The sequence below is a fragment of the Onychostruthus taczanowskii genome, unplaced genomic scaffold (genome assembly GCF_017590055.1).
Source record: "Onychostruthus taczanowskii isolate IOZ18803 unplaced genomic scaffold, ASM1759005v1 scaffold4, whole genome shotgun sequence".
NCBI lineage: Eukaryota > Metazoa > Chordata > Aves > Passeriformes > Passeridae > Onychostruthus > Onychostruthus taczanowskii.
In genome coordinates, this window is record NW_024501459.1 from 2,090,563 (window position 1) to 2,109,716 (window position 19,154).

The 19,154-nt window shown below is 34.9% G+C and overlaps 1 protein-coding gene across 2 annotated transcripts in view; it reads left to right on the top strand.

Moving 5' to 3' along the window:
* The window catches only part of SNTG1 (syntrophin gamma 1), a 309,163-nt gene extending 294,987 nt beyond the window's left edge, over positions 1 to 14,176 (top strand). The window contains exons 17-18 of one of the 2 annotated variants that reach the window (XM_041412822.1): positions 4,990 to 5,100; positions 14,003 to 14,176. In XM_041412822.1, coding sequence (XP_041268756.1) covers positions 4,990 to 5,100; positions 14,003 to 14,161 — 270 coding nt within the window. In that variant the 3' untranslated portion in view covers positions 14,162 to 14,176. The remainder of the gene's footprint in view (positions 1 to 4,989; positions 5,101 to 14,002) is intronic. The other variant, XM_041412823.1, reaches the window with a different exon arrangement.
* The last annotated feature ends 4,978 nt before the right edge of the window (positions 14,177 to 19,154 follow it).

Sequence of the window (19,154 nt, forward strand, 5' to 3'; positions counted from 1 at the left end):
ATCCATAGGACATAAATTGTGTTCTGGTTGTAGATTCTTATGTTGACAAAATACACATTTTCTTTCCTAGCTGTAATGCTTAATGCCCTCTGTATCCTAAATTATATATCTATCCCAGAGCCATGGACTAGTCAGACATTCACATTTCTATGAATATTCCTTAGAGCATGGTAAGTAAAAATACAGTCACCTATTTATTCTGTATTTGTTTGATAATCTGATCTCTATTTAGGATGAGAACAAACTCCTTGACCCAAAATGAAACAAAAACTCTAATGAATATTCCTAGTCATAGCCCAAACAAAGATAGTTACATTTCTGATGTCATTACCTAGTTGGAAAGTGATTTTGTTTGATGTCATGTCACCGAAATTGTATGTGGATTAGTCCAAGATTCTGGGAATGAGTCACAAACTGACATATAATATGATTACAAAAGTATTTTCTAAGGTGCCTTTAAGAATACATGTTCTAGATCTAGCACTATTGCTAAGAATAGAAACAATAATAATTGTCTTAATTTGTACGGCTGTATTAAAAGTATAGACAAGTCAACTGCTTTTCTTCCATGTGTCATTTGTATGCTGCATTTAAGTACCAACTCTAAAATAGAAATATGCAGGCAGAGAGCATTCTTTTTAATTTTAGTAGAATAATACTAGCAGAAGATAATAGGCAGTAATTTGTTTGGAAAGACTAGCACAAATGAGTCCTAGATGATTACTTGTAAATAAAATATTTCTCATTAAAAAGTATTGGTGAAGAATCTTGGTCCCAGATACGTCACAGGAAAAAAAATCCTGCTAATCCAGTGAATACAGGATTTTGCTTTTTGATGATTTGTTATTACAATAATTTAATAACATCTCAAGAGGAGTCTTAAATCTAATTTGTCAGCTTGTCTGCAGAGTTTATTTGTGTGCATTGCATTCTGGTATTCTTTGAAGTTAATTTTATTAAATGGTGTAAAATGCAAAAGGCAGCCAGCCTAAGCAATATATGAATAATAATTGGAAAAAGGACTTATATCTTATTGGTTGTTTTCAATTTTATGCATGATACATACTGTATTTGTTCAAAGAGATTGTCTTCTTACAGTGCATTTTTCAAGCCATGGATTAATTATGTCAGATTTTCTGTGGCCACACTGGGACTGTGCAAATTGTGGCACTGGTGGTATTTTCAGTGTATGCCTTCGTCCCCACTTGCTGAATTGGACTGCTTGCTGTTGTTTCTAAATTCTACCTCTCATTAAATGAGAGTTCACTTTTCTCTCATTCACTGAGAAGGAATAAATAGTGCATCCGGAGTTCTCCTCATCATCTTCCTTCAAGGTATCATAATGTTATGTGCCATGACTTGAAAGGTATGTCAGGATCCTCAAGAGTAGCTGATGCCACTGTATACAAGAGAATATTTTTTAATTTGGTTGCAATTTGTACTTTAAAAGGAATTGGTACCTGGCCCACCTGTCAAATCTATTTTAGGGCAAACAAAAATTTATTGCTTCCTATAAATGCTGTATATAGACCTGTAAAATATTCTCAGTGATGCAGGTTATTCACAGTTACTGAGGGAACTACTTGAAGAGAACAAGCTGTTTTTGTCAGCTAAAAGTAGCCCTATGAGTGTTGAGCTCAGTTACATTGCCCCTTCAAACCAGTATGTACTTCTGTTTATAGTTCATAATTCCTAAAAACTGATTTAGAAAAATTTTATGTGACACACATTTAGGTGTTCAACAATTTTCAAAAAAGACAGCATGTTTTACAAGTGTACTTACTGGTTCAAAGCCAATATGTATACATAAATATATTTATACAAAATTATGACGGCCTATGTTAACTTTCTGGAGCAACCATTCAACAAATGGTTGCAAGGAACTCTGATATTCAAAAGCATTAAAAAATAATGCCTGTGACAGTGGTGCAGATCAGTATTCCCAATGATACCTATACCTAATGCAGGAGAATTAGCCTTTAAAAATAGAATTTGGAAGAATAACCACAGTGAACCCTGTAAGACTGAAGTCAGCCCATAGGATCATGAAATAAAACACATGAAACTCTCTTTCTCTTGTGTTAATGTCACTGCTGTTGTTTCACATCTGTGTGAAACTGGTGCTCAGGTGAATGGGTCTTGTCTCTCCTTTCTTACTGTGGCACTATAAAGTAGTCATTGAAAAAGGATAGGTCTGGTCTCTGTTCACTGCTTATGCATTTTGCAGCAATGAAAATTAAATGAACCACACTCAGAACATTTGCAATCAGAGAAATTAATCCAGTGATCCCCAAGATACTTTATTTTAAGCAATGTGAATGCAGTCATAGCATTCTGTATCCATTATAGACATGCTATGCATACAAAATGTGCAGTTCTGGCTAACAGGGCAGCACTTCAGCCTCTTTGGCAGGAGAAAGGATTTAAATGGGTCTTACTGGGCATATAATTAACTAATTTACTCAACTTTTGCTATCTAGAATTTGAACTTCTAGTTTAAGTGGTTTAAGCTATCTGTTATGCTTTTAACGTAGTATAGTATATTGAAGTAAACACACATCCAGACTCTACCCTAATGAACCAATTCTTGCCATTTTAAGTGTGTGTAATTTGTTGAAGATCACTCAAAAGGAGCAGATAATTCTTTCATGTGGGAATCATTTAATGCATTGTCAATAGCATTTCTACTCCTTATGCTTTAGATGAAGAGTATTTAATTGTCTCTGCAGAGACTGTCAGTTCTAGGAACTTGTTTTAGTATCTTGATGTTGAAGTGCAGTTTTGTTGGGATTAGTTCTCTCCACACTGTAGACCTGATTTTGCAGTATTCTTAAGTAAGAGCCCCAGCTAAGTAGTAGTCTCCAAAACCAATGTTAATTGAATGCATAAATTGAAGTGTGTTCCTGAGTCATGCCTGTGATTTGGTGTGACTGTCGTTCTCTTTCCTCTGAATGGGAATGAAGTACATGGCAAAGCATGGAAATGTCAAAGTACCTCAGTTCTATACATCCTTCATCTTCATTCAAACTTAGTCTGACTGGGAATAAGGCCAGGTACCCTGGGATTTTGCCGGCAGATCTAAGGGTCCTTGTTAAAGGTGCATCTCTCTCCCGGCCTCTCCATATATCATCAGAGAAGAGAAAGATGATAGCTCATTGCTTTGATTGTTTTCTCCTGAGATAAAGAGACAATCGGTGCCCTTTACATTTCTCATCCAGGAAATGACATACTTAAGTAGATTTTCTGTCCCTGCAGAAAGGCAATGATCTTGATCTTCTGACAAGATATCATAGATCTGTAAAATAAAAAGGAGTTTACAAAGCAGGTAGGAATATAGCCAGCTGAATGATGTTATATACTGGATTGTTTTGCTTAGTATTTTTGTTGGGTTTTTTTTGTTTGTTTGTTTTGTTTTGTTTTTTTTACCTCACTATTTGTGCAATAGAAATAAACGTCTTTGGTCAAACAACATCAAAGGAATTTCACACACATAGAAATGAGGGAAGCTATTCTATTTTCTGTAGCACAGATTGGTGGGCTCAGTAGGACAACATTTGAAACAAATAGGATATATTTTCACATAAGCTGCCAAATTCCTGTAGTTTATGTGAAACAGAATGTTCTTAACTCTGTTTATGGCAGATGGGAGCTCACCTATCACATACACACAAAGAATGAAAGTGGTGCTGAGACTAGGGTTCTTTCTTTTAATCTGGAAGGGGCAACTCTAAAGAGACAATTGTGGAGAAAAATTCTAGCACTTGCTTTGTGTATGGTGCACAGTTAAGACGTTGTCCTTGTGGTTTCTTTTGTCATTAGGTTGCTAAGACAAACACAACAAACTTTATTCAGCTTGGTGCAGGGTAGAGATTTTTGCCAGTCATAAAGAGACCAACACGTCCTGAAGCGAAGGAGCCTGCATAGATATAGGACAGTTAAAAATTTTACCTCCCCCATATTCTGTTCAATTCCCAGTAGATAGTAAGCCATTCATAGATAAAGACCAAGGGCACATATAAAAGTGTTGTCCTACACCACTGAGAGAGAGTAATTTACAAACCCTTATACAAAAGTCTTGCCTTAAGTTCCTGTGTTGTCCGATGCCTGTGAAATTAATGTTCATCAAAGTAGTAGCACAATGTAAGTGATGATGACCTCCTAATTATGTGAAATACTATTGGAATCACAATGAAACATTTTAAAAATCCAAAATATCTGGATGGTGTGGGATATCTTTAGATGAGGTTGAAAGGACAACAAAAATAGGTATTTTTCATTTTTAAGCAAAGTAGTTTAAATTTTTTTTTCTTCATAAATCCACACTAGATATCATTTTTTAAAGAGATGTTTTGCTAGACATCTGTAAATTTTATTAATTGTATATTTATTTTATAAGGCATTATGTCTTTTTCAACAAGATACAATGCAATTAATAACATAATTAATTGAAACGCCACTGACACGTTTAGAATTAATGATTTGCTCAAATCCCTCACTAGAGCTCTCATAAATAAACTCAAAATATTTTCTCCTTAAAGAAATTTCTTTTGTTATTTTATCTTTTAAAAATAGAGATTTTTTTTTACTATGATATGCTCTTTATGTTAAGACTAGACTTTTTTAGTATGGAAGAAGGGGTCTTGTATGTCAGACAAACACTTCAGATAGAGTAGGGAATCCACAGATCATCAGTGGAAAAAATCCTTGTCTTTTTTGTTTAAATACTAAATATAGATAAAGGAAATTCAGGGTAAATTTCACAAATGTAGTCTGACAGGTGTTATTCAAGCACTGGCAAAGTATAATATATCTATATGATTGAAGAAACATGACCACAGAACACTACATTTATTTAATTATGTACCACAGAGGTGTTAAAATTTTACTTGGAAGGAGATCAGCTATTTCTAATACAATTTTCAATGACAACTACATTGACTTACTTTTGTATGATTTTTTATATTTTGGTTTGGTTTTTTTTCCCTTTAGGCTGTGCTTTGGAGGTACAAGTTTTCCCAGCTCAAAGGTTCTTCAGATGATGGGAAGAGCAAAATCAAATTTTTGTTCCAAAACCAAGATACTAAACAAATCGAAGCAAAGGTAAAAACAATACATTATTTGTATAAAGGCAATATACAATTTTCAAAGCAGCTAGGGGAGTGGGGAAGCATAGTAAACTAAGTTACTTGGAAATATTAGATCAATGCATAAAAAATGAAAAAAAAAACAACCTATGAAATTGAAGAAAACTGAACAAATTACTTTCATCTAGTTAAAAGTTTTTTGGAATGTGCAACTAGATTTAAAAATAATAAAATACAGGACGTATGGTATATATGGGTTAAGGGATGTTTTCTAACTCTCCTCTTTCTCATTGTGATAAAGCTATTTGAGAGCTTGTGTATTCTGTTTTTTGCCCTGTAATTGTATCATGAAGAAATGGTGGAAAAATATATCCTTAAGTCAACCTGGGAACAAAACTCAGCAAAGACTAAAAATCTTTTTTTTATTTCTCAGAGGAAAAAAAAAAAAGTGTGGATTAAATACATATTTCCCAACAATATGCTGAATAAGCTGAAGTGTCTGTGTCTAATGCAAAATTAGAAAAGTTGTATTTCCAGCTGTGCTTTTGATTCAAGAGTTAATTCATTAAAACAGTAGCTGTGAGAGACAAGCTTACTTCAATTTATGTCTTTTGAGAATAAGGGCATTTACTGTCCAATGTTTGTGAGAAGTGATCTTCCCAAGGTCTGCGATGGTTGTAACTGCCTTAGAGTCTGGGTCAAAGTTCTTTTTTGACTAGGATCTAAATTTTAGGGTAAACCAAAAAACTAGTTTCTTGTTGATGTCTACGCTTTGCTTTCAAAGCATTTTCTATACTGTTTTTCCTGACAATTTCAGAGAAAAATTTGCAAATATGTAGGGTATTATGAAATATGTAAAGAAAAAAAATACGTGGTTTTGGGGATAGTTATGTGTTTAAATGCCAGTATCTACATTAAGCATCTTCCTCCATGTCTCTTTATGCTTCATGTTAATTGTGTTCTACCCAGCAGCTATTTACTTGATTTTGAGAGTTTTACTCAGTAAAATAAAGGTATGTAAGAGTTTCTATTAAATCAACAGCAGTAAAATGTGAGGACCATGATTCTGATACCTTCAATGTTCTGCTGCATCTCAAAGATAGATACTTTCTTATTTCTGATTTCCTTCAGAGATATTTTTAGCAGTAGAGAAATTTTTTTTTCAGCCCTAATAAGACAATACAGTTTAACTTAATGTTATTAGCATTATTTTCTCTTAAGAAAGTAATTGTAAAATCCTGCTCTCCTGTACAGATGAAGGATGAAAGTCATAATTTTTTTTCTAATATCTGTCTGCTATTGCTGTCGTATTAACACATTATTTTAGCACTAACAAAAGCCATAGGAGTCCAAGAATGATGCACTGTTGGGGTGTTTGGGGATTTTGGCAGTTTTGGTTACGCTTTGGGGTTTGGTTTTTGTTTTTTTTTTTAACTGGTAAAGCTAGAATACATTTTTAATACTGAATTACATTTTTAATACTGAATTACATTAAATTACATTTAAAATTACATTTAAATACATTTTAATACTGAATTACATTTATTTTTTATTTAAAAAAATAAAATAGAAATTTGAAAAAAATTAAGGGTTTTTAATGTTTTAAATTATATCTGTCATATAAATCACTTAAAGATACATTAGTATGTTGGACATACATAAGCCTTAGAGGTATCCTGTGCCTTTATTGTACCTATTGTTATTTCCACTCAAATTGAGTTCTAGAAAATTCTGCCAAACTTTTATTAAGGTAGAAATGCTACCTTATGAAGCCAGAGTATTATACAAACCTGCTAGCATGCTTATTAATATGCTGTCTTGTTCCCTGGTTGCTGCTCTTTACTATAAATTTACTTTCACATTACTCATTTTTGAAATTAACATTTGTTTATTTTAATTAATTTTCATGGTGAGCAAAGCATATCAGCTATATGCAAAGATGTCAGGTTATATTCTGTTTGGAAGTTGCTGTGGCATTTATAATGAGCACTTCTATCCATTCCAATTTGTTTACATATTAAGTATGTTGCTTAGTCTAAGAAATGTAGATAAATGTGTCTGTAAAATGAATGTGAAGGTTATTGGGTCATATATTTTCAGTGCTGGTTACTTTACAATTTTGTGGATAATCGCCTTCTGTATCCTTTAAAGCTTTCATAGATTTAAAGCAGTATTCGTCATAAGGAGAGGTGGTACAGTCTAGCCTCTATTTTCTTGCTTTACATTCCTGAGTCAGAAGTATAGCTATTTTTGGAACTGTTGAGTCATTAACAAATGTTAATCAGATTTTCAGAAATATTTGTAAAGCCCGATTTCATGAATACTGTATGCAGACTTCATTTGAAATCAGAGGATGGAACTTTTGTAAAACATCTATTAAAGGTTGTGATGAATATTCATGCCACAGCTATCATCACCATCATCATCACTATCATCATCATCAGTTTTGCAGCTGGAATGGAGACCCACTGCAGCAGCATTTTCTTTATGATTCTATTCTTTTTTTCCCCAAGTTATAATACAGGGGGAGTAATCAGAATGTGGTTAAAGGAGAACACAGCAGAGAATAAAACAAAAAAATTGAGGAGCCATTGCACCAATGTATTAGGGCTCTTCACTTGCTTATTCCCAAGCAGCAATGCGAAAGCAGGGCGTAGCAGGTAACTTTCCAGACATCGCAAATACTGTATTCAGTTTTGGGCCACTCACTAAAAGAAAGACATTAAGGTGGTAAAATGAGTCCAGAAAAGGGAAAGAGAGCTGGTGAAGGGTCTGGAACACAAGTCTGGTGAGGAGCAACTGATGGAGCTGGGGTTGTCTAGCCTGGAGTGAAGGAGGCTCAGGAGGAATCTCATTGCTCTCTACAGCTGCTTAAAAGGAGATTGTAGCAGATGGGGTCAGCCTGTTCTCATAAACAGCAAGCAATTGGACAACTTGAAATGGCCTCAAGTTGCACCAGGGGAGGTATAGGTTGGATGCTATGAAAATATATTCACCAGGAGGATTGTCAATCATTGCAGCAGGCTGCTCAGGGAAGTGGCAGAATCACCATCCCCAAAGGGATGATGTCGATGTGTAGATGCGGCACTTGGGGACATGGTTTAGTAGTGGATTTGACGGTGTTGGATTAACCATTGAACTCAATAAACGTCCTATTCAACCTAAATGATTCTATGATTCTATATTATAGCTTCACAGAAAAATGTGAGATATCAAAACAAAATTCTTCCCGTCTTCCTTCATATATAATGCAGAATATTTTGTGTATCTCATGCTTTCCCAGATGTATGTGATTATGGCAAGAGGAACCTCTGTGCTAATACCCTTTAGCTTTAGAGCACTTATTCATGATGTGCAGAATCAGGAGTGTCAAAATTCTCATCTATTGAATTTTGATCCAAACTTAGATAAATTTGTTATTATTCTAGAAAAGTGTTCCAACTTTTAGATACACATTTATGGGGAAAAATAAGTATGCATCAGCATTTTAAATTTTATCATACTATCTTCATAATTTTTTAGCACCTTCTCTGTATTCTGGTGGAATATATTGAGATATCAATGTTAATGTTAGAAAAATCTAAGAAAAATGCATTTTGGAGTAAGTCCACTCCACGTACATTCATCAGTTAGCTTTTTTGTTGTTGTTGTTGTTTTTGGGAAAAAACACTTGCCACCAGAGTTTATATTCCTAAGTGAAAGAAAGTCCTTCACTGACACTGAAGAGCTAAGATTTTTATGATACTGTCAACATTTTTTATAGTGTGCTTCATGCCTGACTTAAAAAATTCAAAATGGCATGCCTTGAGACATACAGCATGTGCTATGGATTTTGTTACAGTTTAACTTATTTCCCAGTATTGTTCTTTTCAGCTTTAAAATAATTTTAGGTATTTAAACATTTCAAATACTGCCTCTTTTTTTTTCTGTAGAGACGTTGTACTCATGCTTTTGTTTGGCTTCTCTCTAAGTGAAATTATGTTATTGTAAAGATATATAATGTAAAATAAAAGTGCTTCCTCATGGATTTAAGCGGTTCCAGTCTAAAAATCTGAACAATAATTACCACAGGTCATACCAGTGGGTCTCTGGCAGGGTGTCTGAAAGCAAACACCTTACTTAAAAGGTATCTAAGGCAAGGTCTACGTGGTTTCTGACAAGAAAACCACTTAAGGGCAGCATTAATCACTGATACCCCTTAGACATTCCAATCTGTAGGTTATTTCCCAGCTGTCACTCAGCAGGAGATATTGCACAATTTTTCTCAGTGAGACAAAATTTTTATGAGTGAGAGCTACAAAATAGAGCTGTCACCTTGACAGAATGTGGAGCCAATGTGTCCCTGTATTTGTTCTTACTGAGCTGTTTGGCTTTGGTTAAAAAAAAACCCCAAAAACAAAACTAAGAACAGGAGGGCAAAGCTTTCTCTGCATCTGTAAGGCCCAAAAGGGTTTCTCTTAGACCTTCCTATCTAGTTACTTATCAGTTTACCTGTTTGTTTAGCTGTAATTTAATGATCCGTTAGTGTCTCAGTAGTATCACAGCAGCTTCTGGAGGTGATACACTATCTAAAGACTATAATAAACTCAGAGTGGTGTGACCTTCAATACAACCTAAGTAATAGATAGACTTTTCTGACAAAACAGAAGAGAACCTTAAATCTTTGAGTTCCTGTTTTGAGATAAATATATGCCTCCAAACATAGGACTAAATTATGTGTATAAAAATCAGTATCTTATTACATTATTGAATTTTTACCAAGCTGGGAACTGAGGGTCTCTCTATGCTTGATAAAACATGTGTGATTCAAAAGCTACGCTTCAGTCTGTGCTTTCATCTCCCCAGCTTGCAGCACAACAGTACTCTTAGAAAAACTCAGGCAAAGCCACATTGCTGTGCTACATCAGGTGAGCTTTTGTTCACAGATTGGCTGAACTCCTAAGCTGAGCAGTACAAAACTGAAGTGGGTGCAAAAATAATTTATCAAGATGAAGGTCCAGTCAATTGTCTTCATCTATTTGAATATGGAAAACGAAAGAAGCATAAATATGGTATTAGCAAAGAAAAAAATTTAACTTCAAGGATTTGACATTAATCTCATTATTAATACTAACTTAGTATTAATTAATGCAAATTAATAGTACTTGAAGTGATCTTGTAAAGAAATCTAATCTAAATATCCTGAATGACTACTGATCGCATTACTATGAACAAATACCCACTTCCTACCATTGCAAGGTGACTTGATGGGTGCTTGCAACATTTTCCAGGCTGACATTTCTGCTCATTTCAAGTCTGTTCTCCAAAATGCAATTTTAAATTAATCCTTGTTCTTAGCCTTGAGGGTTTTTCAGTGAGCATCACAGTGCTCTTCACATTTAGAGTATCATCTTTAAATGGGTTATAAGTATACAGCCTTAAGATTTTTATAGAGTGATTGCTCAGTTGCAGTTACTGAATTTTTGTATTCATATTTCTGACTTGTATTGGTTTCTGTTTCCCAGTGTCTTGCACATGGATTATTTGTCTAATATCTATTTTAGATCAGATTCTATGCAAATATAGAAAGACACTGTAACTCCACTTTTGATGAGCTAACATATTCTTATATCAGCTGTTTATATATGGATGAAAGAGAAGACTTTTTTAACATATATCATGGGTACTTCAAAACATACAATTGCTGGATTTTGTAAATGCATCATTTATGTAGTTGTATCATACTACATAATAGATGTATAATACAATGCAATAAGAGATTGCTGGAGTTTCCTTCTTTTCTTTTGGGAAAACTCTTTTTTTCTCTTTCTTTCTTTCTCTGTCTTTTCAATCCAGACTTCCTTTGTGAAAGGCTACTAGAATTCCAATATGCTTCTGACATTTCCAGTCACTGCATCTTTCTCACATGCCTTTTTGCCCACTTACATTGTCCTCAGGAGGAACTGCAGATGTTCAGATTAACAATCTGGTATAGTGACAGCAATGTAGGGAGAGAGCAGTTTAATCAAGAAACAGCTTAGAAAGACAATTTGAAGACCAGAGGGTACACTGATATTGCTGGGAGAGTAGGATCTTAGGTAAGGTGTACAGGCAATGGTCTGGAAATTGTAATAGTAAATTGTGTACTTGTGCATGGACAAGCAGATGTGGCTTAAATTAGGATTTCTTTGCTTTTTTGGAGGATTCAGAGCATGTGACTTTCCCTACTGATGTCAACTTCAATGGCTTAATAATGCATATTTTTTCAGGTTTCTTAAGGTTTGTCTGTTTGTTCTCTTGAAACTTCACCTGTACTATGTGTGCAGTACACACTATCCTGCCTAGAGGAAAGTGTATTCAGATAAAAGCATGGCAGAGGACAAAGTGTGCACAAAAACAACCAGGGTGGCTGGGGGTGCACAAGAGCCTGAGGGTTCCGCTCTGTCTGCTGGCAGTAGTGCCAGCCTGGAGACACCTAAAAGGGCAAGTTCCCAGCGGAAGTGAGGGCATGCTTTTTCTGTCAGCAGCCCTACATGGAGTTGTATCTGTTTGTTAAGGTTTCTTGTGATTAAGCTAATCTGCCTGAAAAGTGTTGTCCCTGATAAAGTCCTGTTCCCATCAATCAGGCTTCTGGGAACTGAGTCGCAGCCATTAATCAGACCCACGTGTACTTGCCACACACCAGTCAGCCTACTGTGCTTCACATTGCTTTAATTTCCAGTTAAAAATGCATGTTTTCATTGAAATAGGAATAGTGCTTCATTGCAACTAATAACTGAGCCTTTGCTGACTTCTCAGTGCTCTTCTTTGCAGTCAAGGTAATTTCCATGTTGTGTCATTACTATTGATAATAGTTACCAAGTGGGACGTTCAGAGGCTGTTCTGTGGCCTCACCCATTTCCCTTGATGGTCAATTGAGCAGTGGTTACTCCTGATGTGTTACTATTGCAGAAACCTGTGATAACTCTTGGAAATAATTATACTCATGCACTGTGGAAATTCAGTGCCCAGTAGCTGTAATAATGATAGTAACAACGTTTAGCTTGTAGAGTTGCCTAATTGACTTGAACAATTCTGAAGCTGTAGCATTTGTTTTGATATGGTTATCTTGTTGAGACATAGGGGGAACTGTAGTCTTTCTACAGATAATACATGCAATTTATATTAAAAATATTAAAAATATTTCACGGTTCCACTAAATATTTATCCCCTTATCTTAAGCTTCAGGTGTGTTTTTATAGTACTAAAAAGGTACATTAAAAATTAATAAAATGAAGTTAACTGAAAAGTAACTTAATTCCAATGACTCATAGTTGTTATTCTGAAATAGCTGCCATAATTCCTTGATTCCTCATCTCCGAATGACCATTGTTTTCTTATTTATGATAAATTTTCTTATTTTAAAATTTGAGGGAGGTGAAATCCACTTTGATATAATGATAAAATTTCCATCCTCTTTGGATTTAAAACTGAGAATGTCTCCAAATGGATTAATTTTTTATATAGACACAGCTGGCAGGTTTGTAAAACTTGGCATAAGTTGTATCTTCTTTATTGAGAATTGGTCATCAGGGGACCCCATGGGATGTCATCAGTTTGTTTCTGAGCATGTCTGAAGGACATCTGCTGAGGCTGTAGGAGACCTGAACAAAGCCTCACCCATTCAGTGCATCACTGGACGCTGCACATCCAGCTATCTGCTTTCACACTGTTGTCCCTCACCCATGAAGGCTTTGTGAATGTCTCCATGCATTCCATGAAGCAATGTCTTCCAGGAAATCTCAAGTAGCAGAAAATTGCTTGATGTCATTTGAGAGATTTAGCAATTTTTCTTGAATGTACAACTTTTTCGATAATCTTCTAAACAATGAAAGCAAAATCCTGGCACTGTATAGCCTGGAAATACCAATGTTAGACAGAAAGACAAGTAGAATATACCACAGATAGCAATTATTGGTTTCATGTTGCAATGAAAAAATCTGTATGGGCAGTGAATCACAGCAGAAATGTAAAATCTGTACTGCTTTCCCTAGACTTATATGTATTGAAGTACCTCAGTAATGGATTAAAATACAACAGATATTTATTGATTAAATACCAGCTTTAAAAACACATACTGAAAAAAAACTAAAAAAAAATTATCAGGTAAAGTCAATTGGACATAAAGGAGCACATTTATATATGTGGAAAAATGTATTTTTATTTATTTTCTCTCTAGTGGGTCTAAAAAAGTCCCAGCTAGTCTAATCACATGCTGAGTAAGCTATAAAGGAATGTAAATTGAAGCAGAAAAATCAGGAATTTTTGTAATATTCCTAATAAATTTAAAACATGGAGTATGTTCCTTTTTTGGCCCAATAACAAATCTGAATTATCACTGAGTGATAGTAGCATATTTTGAAAATATATCCTCTCTTTTTTAATATATATATTAAAGAATCAGGTAAGAAAATAGCTGTTTGTGTGATTTAATGGCTGATTAATACTGTGAGGAGGCATGATGAACAAATGTAATATATATGGCACTCAACATAATTAATTTTTATGGTTAAATAGTAGTAGTCCAGAGGTGTGCAGACTGTTACAGCACAGCCATAAAGTTTCTGTCTAAATTAACCTGCAAAGGTGCCAGGTGTGCATTAACCTGAGCAAAATAAAAATTATATAGTGTCACTTTCTTTCCCCTTTAGCTAGTAGGATCTCATATTTCTATGAGGCACTTAATCCAGAAATTTGTCCATCTTAGCCTCCAAGCAATTATTTACAGAATGTTCCATTTTCAATGTCTAAGTCCCTGTAATGGAGAATTGTAAGGCACATCAGCAGAATTGCATCAAGATATTAAAATTATTGCTGTTGTAATAGTGGTTCATTCCTAGTTATATGCTTATGGGGTGTTTTTCCATTTCATGTTTAATTTTTTTTTTTCTCACTTCCAGGAGCTGGAGTTTTCTAATCTGTTTGCAGTCCTTCACTGTATCCACTCATTCTTTGCAGCCAAAGTGGCTTGTTTGGACCCTTTGTATGTAGGCAGCCAAGCCACAGCTTCTGCTGCTCCCACAACTTCTGGTACTGGCAAATTAAAGTATTCTACTTGACATCCCCCATGACAGCACTGCCACTTAACAACAAGACATAAAAATGTATAAATATTCATAAGATTTAGACCTTTGGTGAACCATGTATGTGGAAACCAATCCTGGAGGCAAGACATCTTGCAGCATCAGCAGATAAATGGTCACGTGGGATCATAATTTCATCTCGGTTCTGCAAGACATCAGTAAATAATCCTAGTCAAAAACCCAGAATAGGATGGATATGCTTCTAGTATTATCTATTTGTACTTACATAGTGCTTTAAGCAACGTTGGAAGCAAAGGAATAAATGGCGAAATGAAGCACTTGAGTATTTAATAAAATTTTCAAATTGCTGTAATAATACACAAATAGAATTGTCATTTTCCTCTTTTCAGATGTTTTCTAATGACAATATACTAAACTCTGAGTATGAACATAATGCCCTTTCATTATATTATAAATGAGAGCAAGCATACAGTACATGGTGACAAAGGAGATAAGCATGAAAAGACATTTGTGTGAGTACCTCCTCAAATAAGAAAGCACTTTAAGCACTGTTGTAAATCCATACTTGTGTTCATACATGGAATCATGCTCCTTTTCCCATTTAGTTCTCTTCATCTAAAAGTAACAACAGCAAACATATAGCCATACTGGTCTGATACATTAAAAACAAAATAAAACAAACAAGCCACAAAAAGAAAAAACACTTTTTCATGGATATGTCCCTCTTCTTCAAGTAAAAATAATGGCATATGAATTTAATTTTAATTATAAATTAAGTGCAAGTACAAACAATAGTGTGAAATCTATTTATTTCCTCCCTTTTTTGTTAAGAATTAAATACTGTAAATCTAACAGTTTTTGTTCACAAGAGTTTGAAATTGTTTCAGACAACTCAATTAATACGTTGTTTCCATGGCTAACCTTTATTTCACATGATAGGCAGAACTTATGTTTCATTTAAACTCTCAACAAATAGATATTTTTCATTATGCTTGAAAAATTATTTTACCATTTGAATTCTTAATAAGTTATTTTATGTATATATATTGATAGTAAGACAGGGATAAATTGAATAAACTATAAAGAATGCATTACAGAATGCATTCTTTGTTCACTTCTTTGTTTTTTAAGACCTTTACATCACTCTGGATCAAGTACTAGTTTCAGAGTATAATTTAATGATGAAATATAAAGGACTTCTAAGTTTAAAATTAATAACTTCATTTAATTGCAATTTTATAATATAATTTAATTTTGTGCTATGACACACACAAATTAAGATGATGGAAAAAAAGTTATATATTTTCAGGAGTAGTTTTGGTGTTTCATTTTATTGTATTGAATTTAAAACTACCTTTTTTCCCCTTACATTTAGACTTTTTAGTAGCATTTACAAGATAGGGCCACCATCATCCTTGTTTAGCAGGAAGACTAATTCTATCACATCCCTTTCTACGTGTTAAGATGATTAATACTTAAAAAGTGAAGCCAGAGGAGAGCTTCTCCAAATGGGAACAATTCAAACTGCAAAGCAAGGACAAAAGATTAATGAAATTAAGGATCAAATCATGTCTCTGGTTTTTTGCTTTGCATTAGAAATATTTGGATTTACATGTGTGAGAGTAACATTGTTTTGTAGTATAGCTGATCTAATCTGATACTAGTTCCAAATAATCTGAAAATATCTGGGGGAGGGGAACTGTTGTATCACTTACAAAGGTCTTCTGCTATACACGTACTTCCTATTAGTACACCTCCAAGGGCTATACATTTATTTTCCATCCTAAATTCATTTGAATGATGTAACAATCCAGCTATTAAATACTCTAAGTGGCATCAAAATCCAATGTTTTCATAGACACCATCATGATTTTTTTCATAAGAATTGTCCCTAAATAAGGCGGTCACATCTGAAGGACAGATGAAACTACCATGGCTGTCCATAGGATCTTGAGCTTAGACACAAACCCTGGATATTTTGAATCTAAAGCTGTAACAGTTCAAGAGATTTAACAATGGTAATTCAGGCACTGCGCTTGTCTAGAAAGCATGTACTGGAAACACAAATTTTGGCAGAGCATTGACAGTGCTGAAAAGAGAAGCCTGATATCTTTTAATGACAGTTCTCAGTGCTCCCAAATAATTCCTCCACTTCAGTGCATTGCTGTGGCATTCAGCTGTCACAGCAGTGTGGCCATGTGCTGCCACCTCTGCTGGCAGTAGTGGAATCTGAAACTGGTCTGCTGCCGGTTGAATGTTTTCCCTTCAACTGTTCATGTGATGTGCAGTTGCATCACTGAATCTGAGGGGTGTTTAGGAGATGTGATTGAATGAGCGTAACATTTACCCAAACCAGCACAAAATATGCCATTGCAAATTTCTGTAGATGAAGGAATTCTATTATATGAAAGCCCCCTCACAAAAAATTTCAACAAAAAGGCTCATTGTGCAGAATGGAGTTAATGACATGAACTTCTGGAAATCTGCCAGGGTATCTTGAACCTCTCTGTCAAGAATTCAGTTTGTAGACCACCTGCATTCATCACTGAGAGTTTTATAATTGGGCATTAAATACAGAACATTTAAGGAACACATTAGCCTGCAAATTGTTTTTTTGTTATTGTTGTTGTTGTTGTTTTTTCTAAGGAGTTAAGCTGGTAGGGCTTTATCAGTACTTTTATTTACAAGAAGATAAGTGTTATTGAGAGAATATAAGATGTCATAGCTTTGACTGCAGATCAATGTTGATTTGTAAATGCAGCAAGCATTTGTGCAGTGACCTGACAGATTATTCAGAGGTGACTCTACATCCAGCCTTGCCCTTGTAGAGCAACTTGGTCAGAAATTCAGTCTTGAACCAAAGAGGCAAAATTTTAAATTCTGTGTTACAACTAATCCTGAAATACCAAAATAAAATTTACAAACCTATTAAATGGCTACATTTTGCATTTAAATACCTACATTGGAAGCATAGTGAACTCCATATGCATATGTCAAAACTCAGGCTTTGTGTTGCAGCCTGTCATTTCACACATAGCATATAATGAATACAAGTGTTTTGTAAGTCAACACAGCCCATTGACAATGAAATGACAGAATTATAATGAGCCATCAGCTTTTGCTAAAAATCTGTATGCAAGTGAAAGCAAATATTTTAATAAGAAAGAGTAAACAAACCAATCCATAGCATAATATATAATTTGTTCTCCTTATGTTATGATATTTTCAAGTAAGTTTAATAAAGAAAATTCTTTATAGTACTGTGCCTATTGATGTTATATAGTATACCAAAAATATGTACTCTTAAGTATAACTAAATGTATTTGGTTTGATTTGGCTTGCTTTATGATGGGAATTTTAAATTATCTGGTCTTCACAGAACTAATCATATGCTAGGATATAGTGTTAGCTTATTTATTATGGAAGTGTTACAAATTTGAATACATTTATTCTTGATTTCATCAGTAAATGAATATGTTTCATTTTCCACATCTTTTTAAAAATAACAGTTACAGATTTTCAAAAGTGCTTTGCATTCCAGTAGCACAAAGACACCTTTGAAATAAAAATCAGCATATTTTTAGCTATTGGCCATTTCATTATGTTAATTAAGTGCATCAAGAACTTTGTGGAGAAGAGCTAGTTTTAAGAGGGCTATTTTTTAAAACAGTCTTTTAAAGTTTTATTTATTCAAACTAGAATTCTTAAGAATGCGAACCAATAATATACAGTATCAATATGCTTTGAGAAAAGAATCATGAAAAGTCTTGTTTTCTAAATTAGTTCTTAATTCCACAAAATGATATTTATTTTAAATGCAGAGACCTATCAGAACACTCCAAGTGCATGATTAAACATGTAGTTGTCAACACTGCAGCCTGTTACTTTAAATGTGATTTGGTTTATTCAAAGCCTTAAGATGTTACTTGTATCAGACAAAATGTTAAAAAAAAAAAAAAAACTTGAGATCTTGAGAATGTACAACTGTTGCTCTTAGAAATTCAGACCAATTTTCATTCTTTCTTGGGAACTCTAAGAAAGCTTTTGGAAATTTTATTAACATTGAAAACACTGAGCCCTACATTTCACTTTCTATTTCTTTATGTGGTGGTTTGGTCTCTGAAAAAGTCTAGTGTCTGAAAAAAATTAAAGCTGATTTTAAAAAGTTCTGTCTCAGGCAGTTGTGAGTCTGAGCTTAAAGCTCACACCTCTGACTGGTTCAGTATGATGGGAAACATGAAAGACTCACTTAAGGTCCCAAAATTTAAGTACCTCTCTTAGATGACTGAGGTTGCAATTCAGGCACTTCAAAAAGGAAATACAGGGTGGGAGTGTAGCTTAAGATCTCTGAAGATGCACTTGTATGTGTCTGTCTTTCTCTCTGTTTCTCTAAGGAGCTAGAGGTGCTTCTACTTTAGTGTTTTCATTTTATCAGGAATTTTAAGCCAGTTTCCTGCCTATGGCCACTCATGCAATTCTTTTTATCACAGAGCAGTCATCAAGCACATGAGCTGTTTCTTTCAGGATGACACTAAGCAAGCATCCCAGTTCCAGGTCCTGGTGGGCTTTCAGACCATGCAGCCCAGTTGAAATGAGTCCAGAGGAAAAGCCCCTCTGGGATGCTATCAGCAAGGTTGCCAGGTCCTGGTGCCAGCCATTTCTGTGGCTGTTGCAGCTGCTGCTCCTGCAGAAAAATGGAGAAAAAGATAAAAAAGCTAAAAAGCTGAGCTTCGCAGTGGAGCCCCTGGGGCTCAGTGCCTGGAGGGGGATGCTGTGCTGCAGCAAGAGGCAGAATGAAGCTGAAAAGGGCTGATGCTGCCCAGGCAGGTTATTCTGCATCACTTTTTCCCTCACCACACCAGGACAGTATTGGCTGCAAGCAGGCTACCCCGTGCTGGTCAGCCCTCTCCCTGCTGCATCCTTCTCCCCATCTGCCACAAACACACTCCTGAATATTGGCTCTGGATCCCCAAGCACGCTTCCATGCTCCATCACTCCCGTTGCTCAG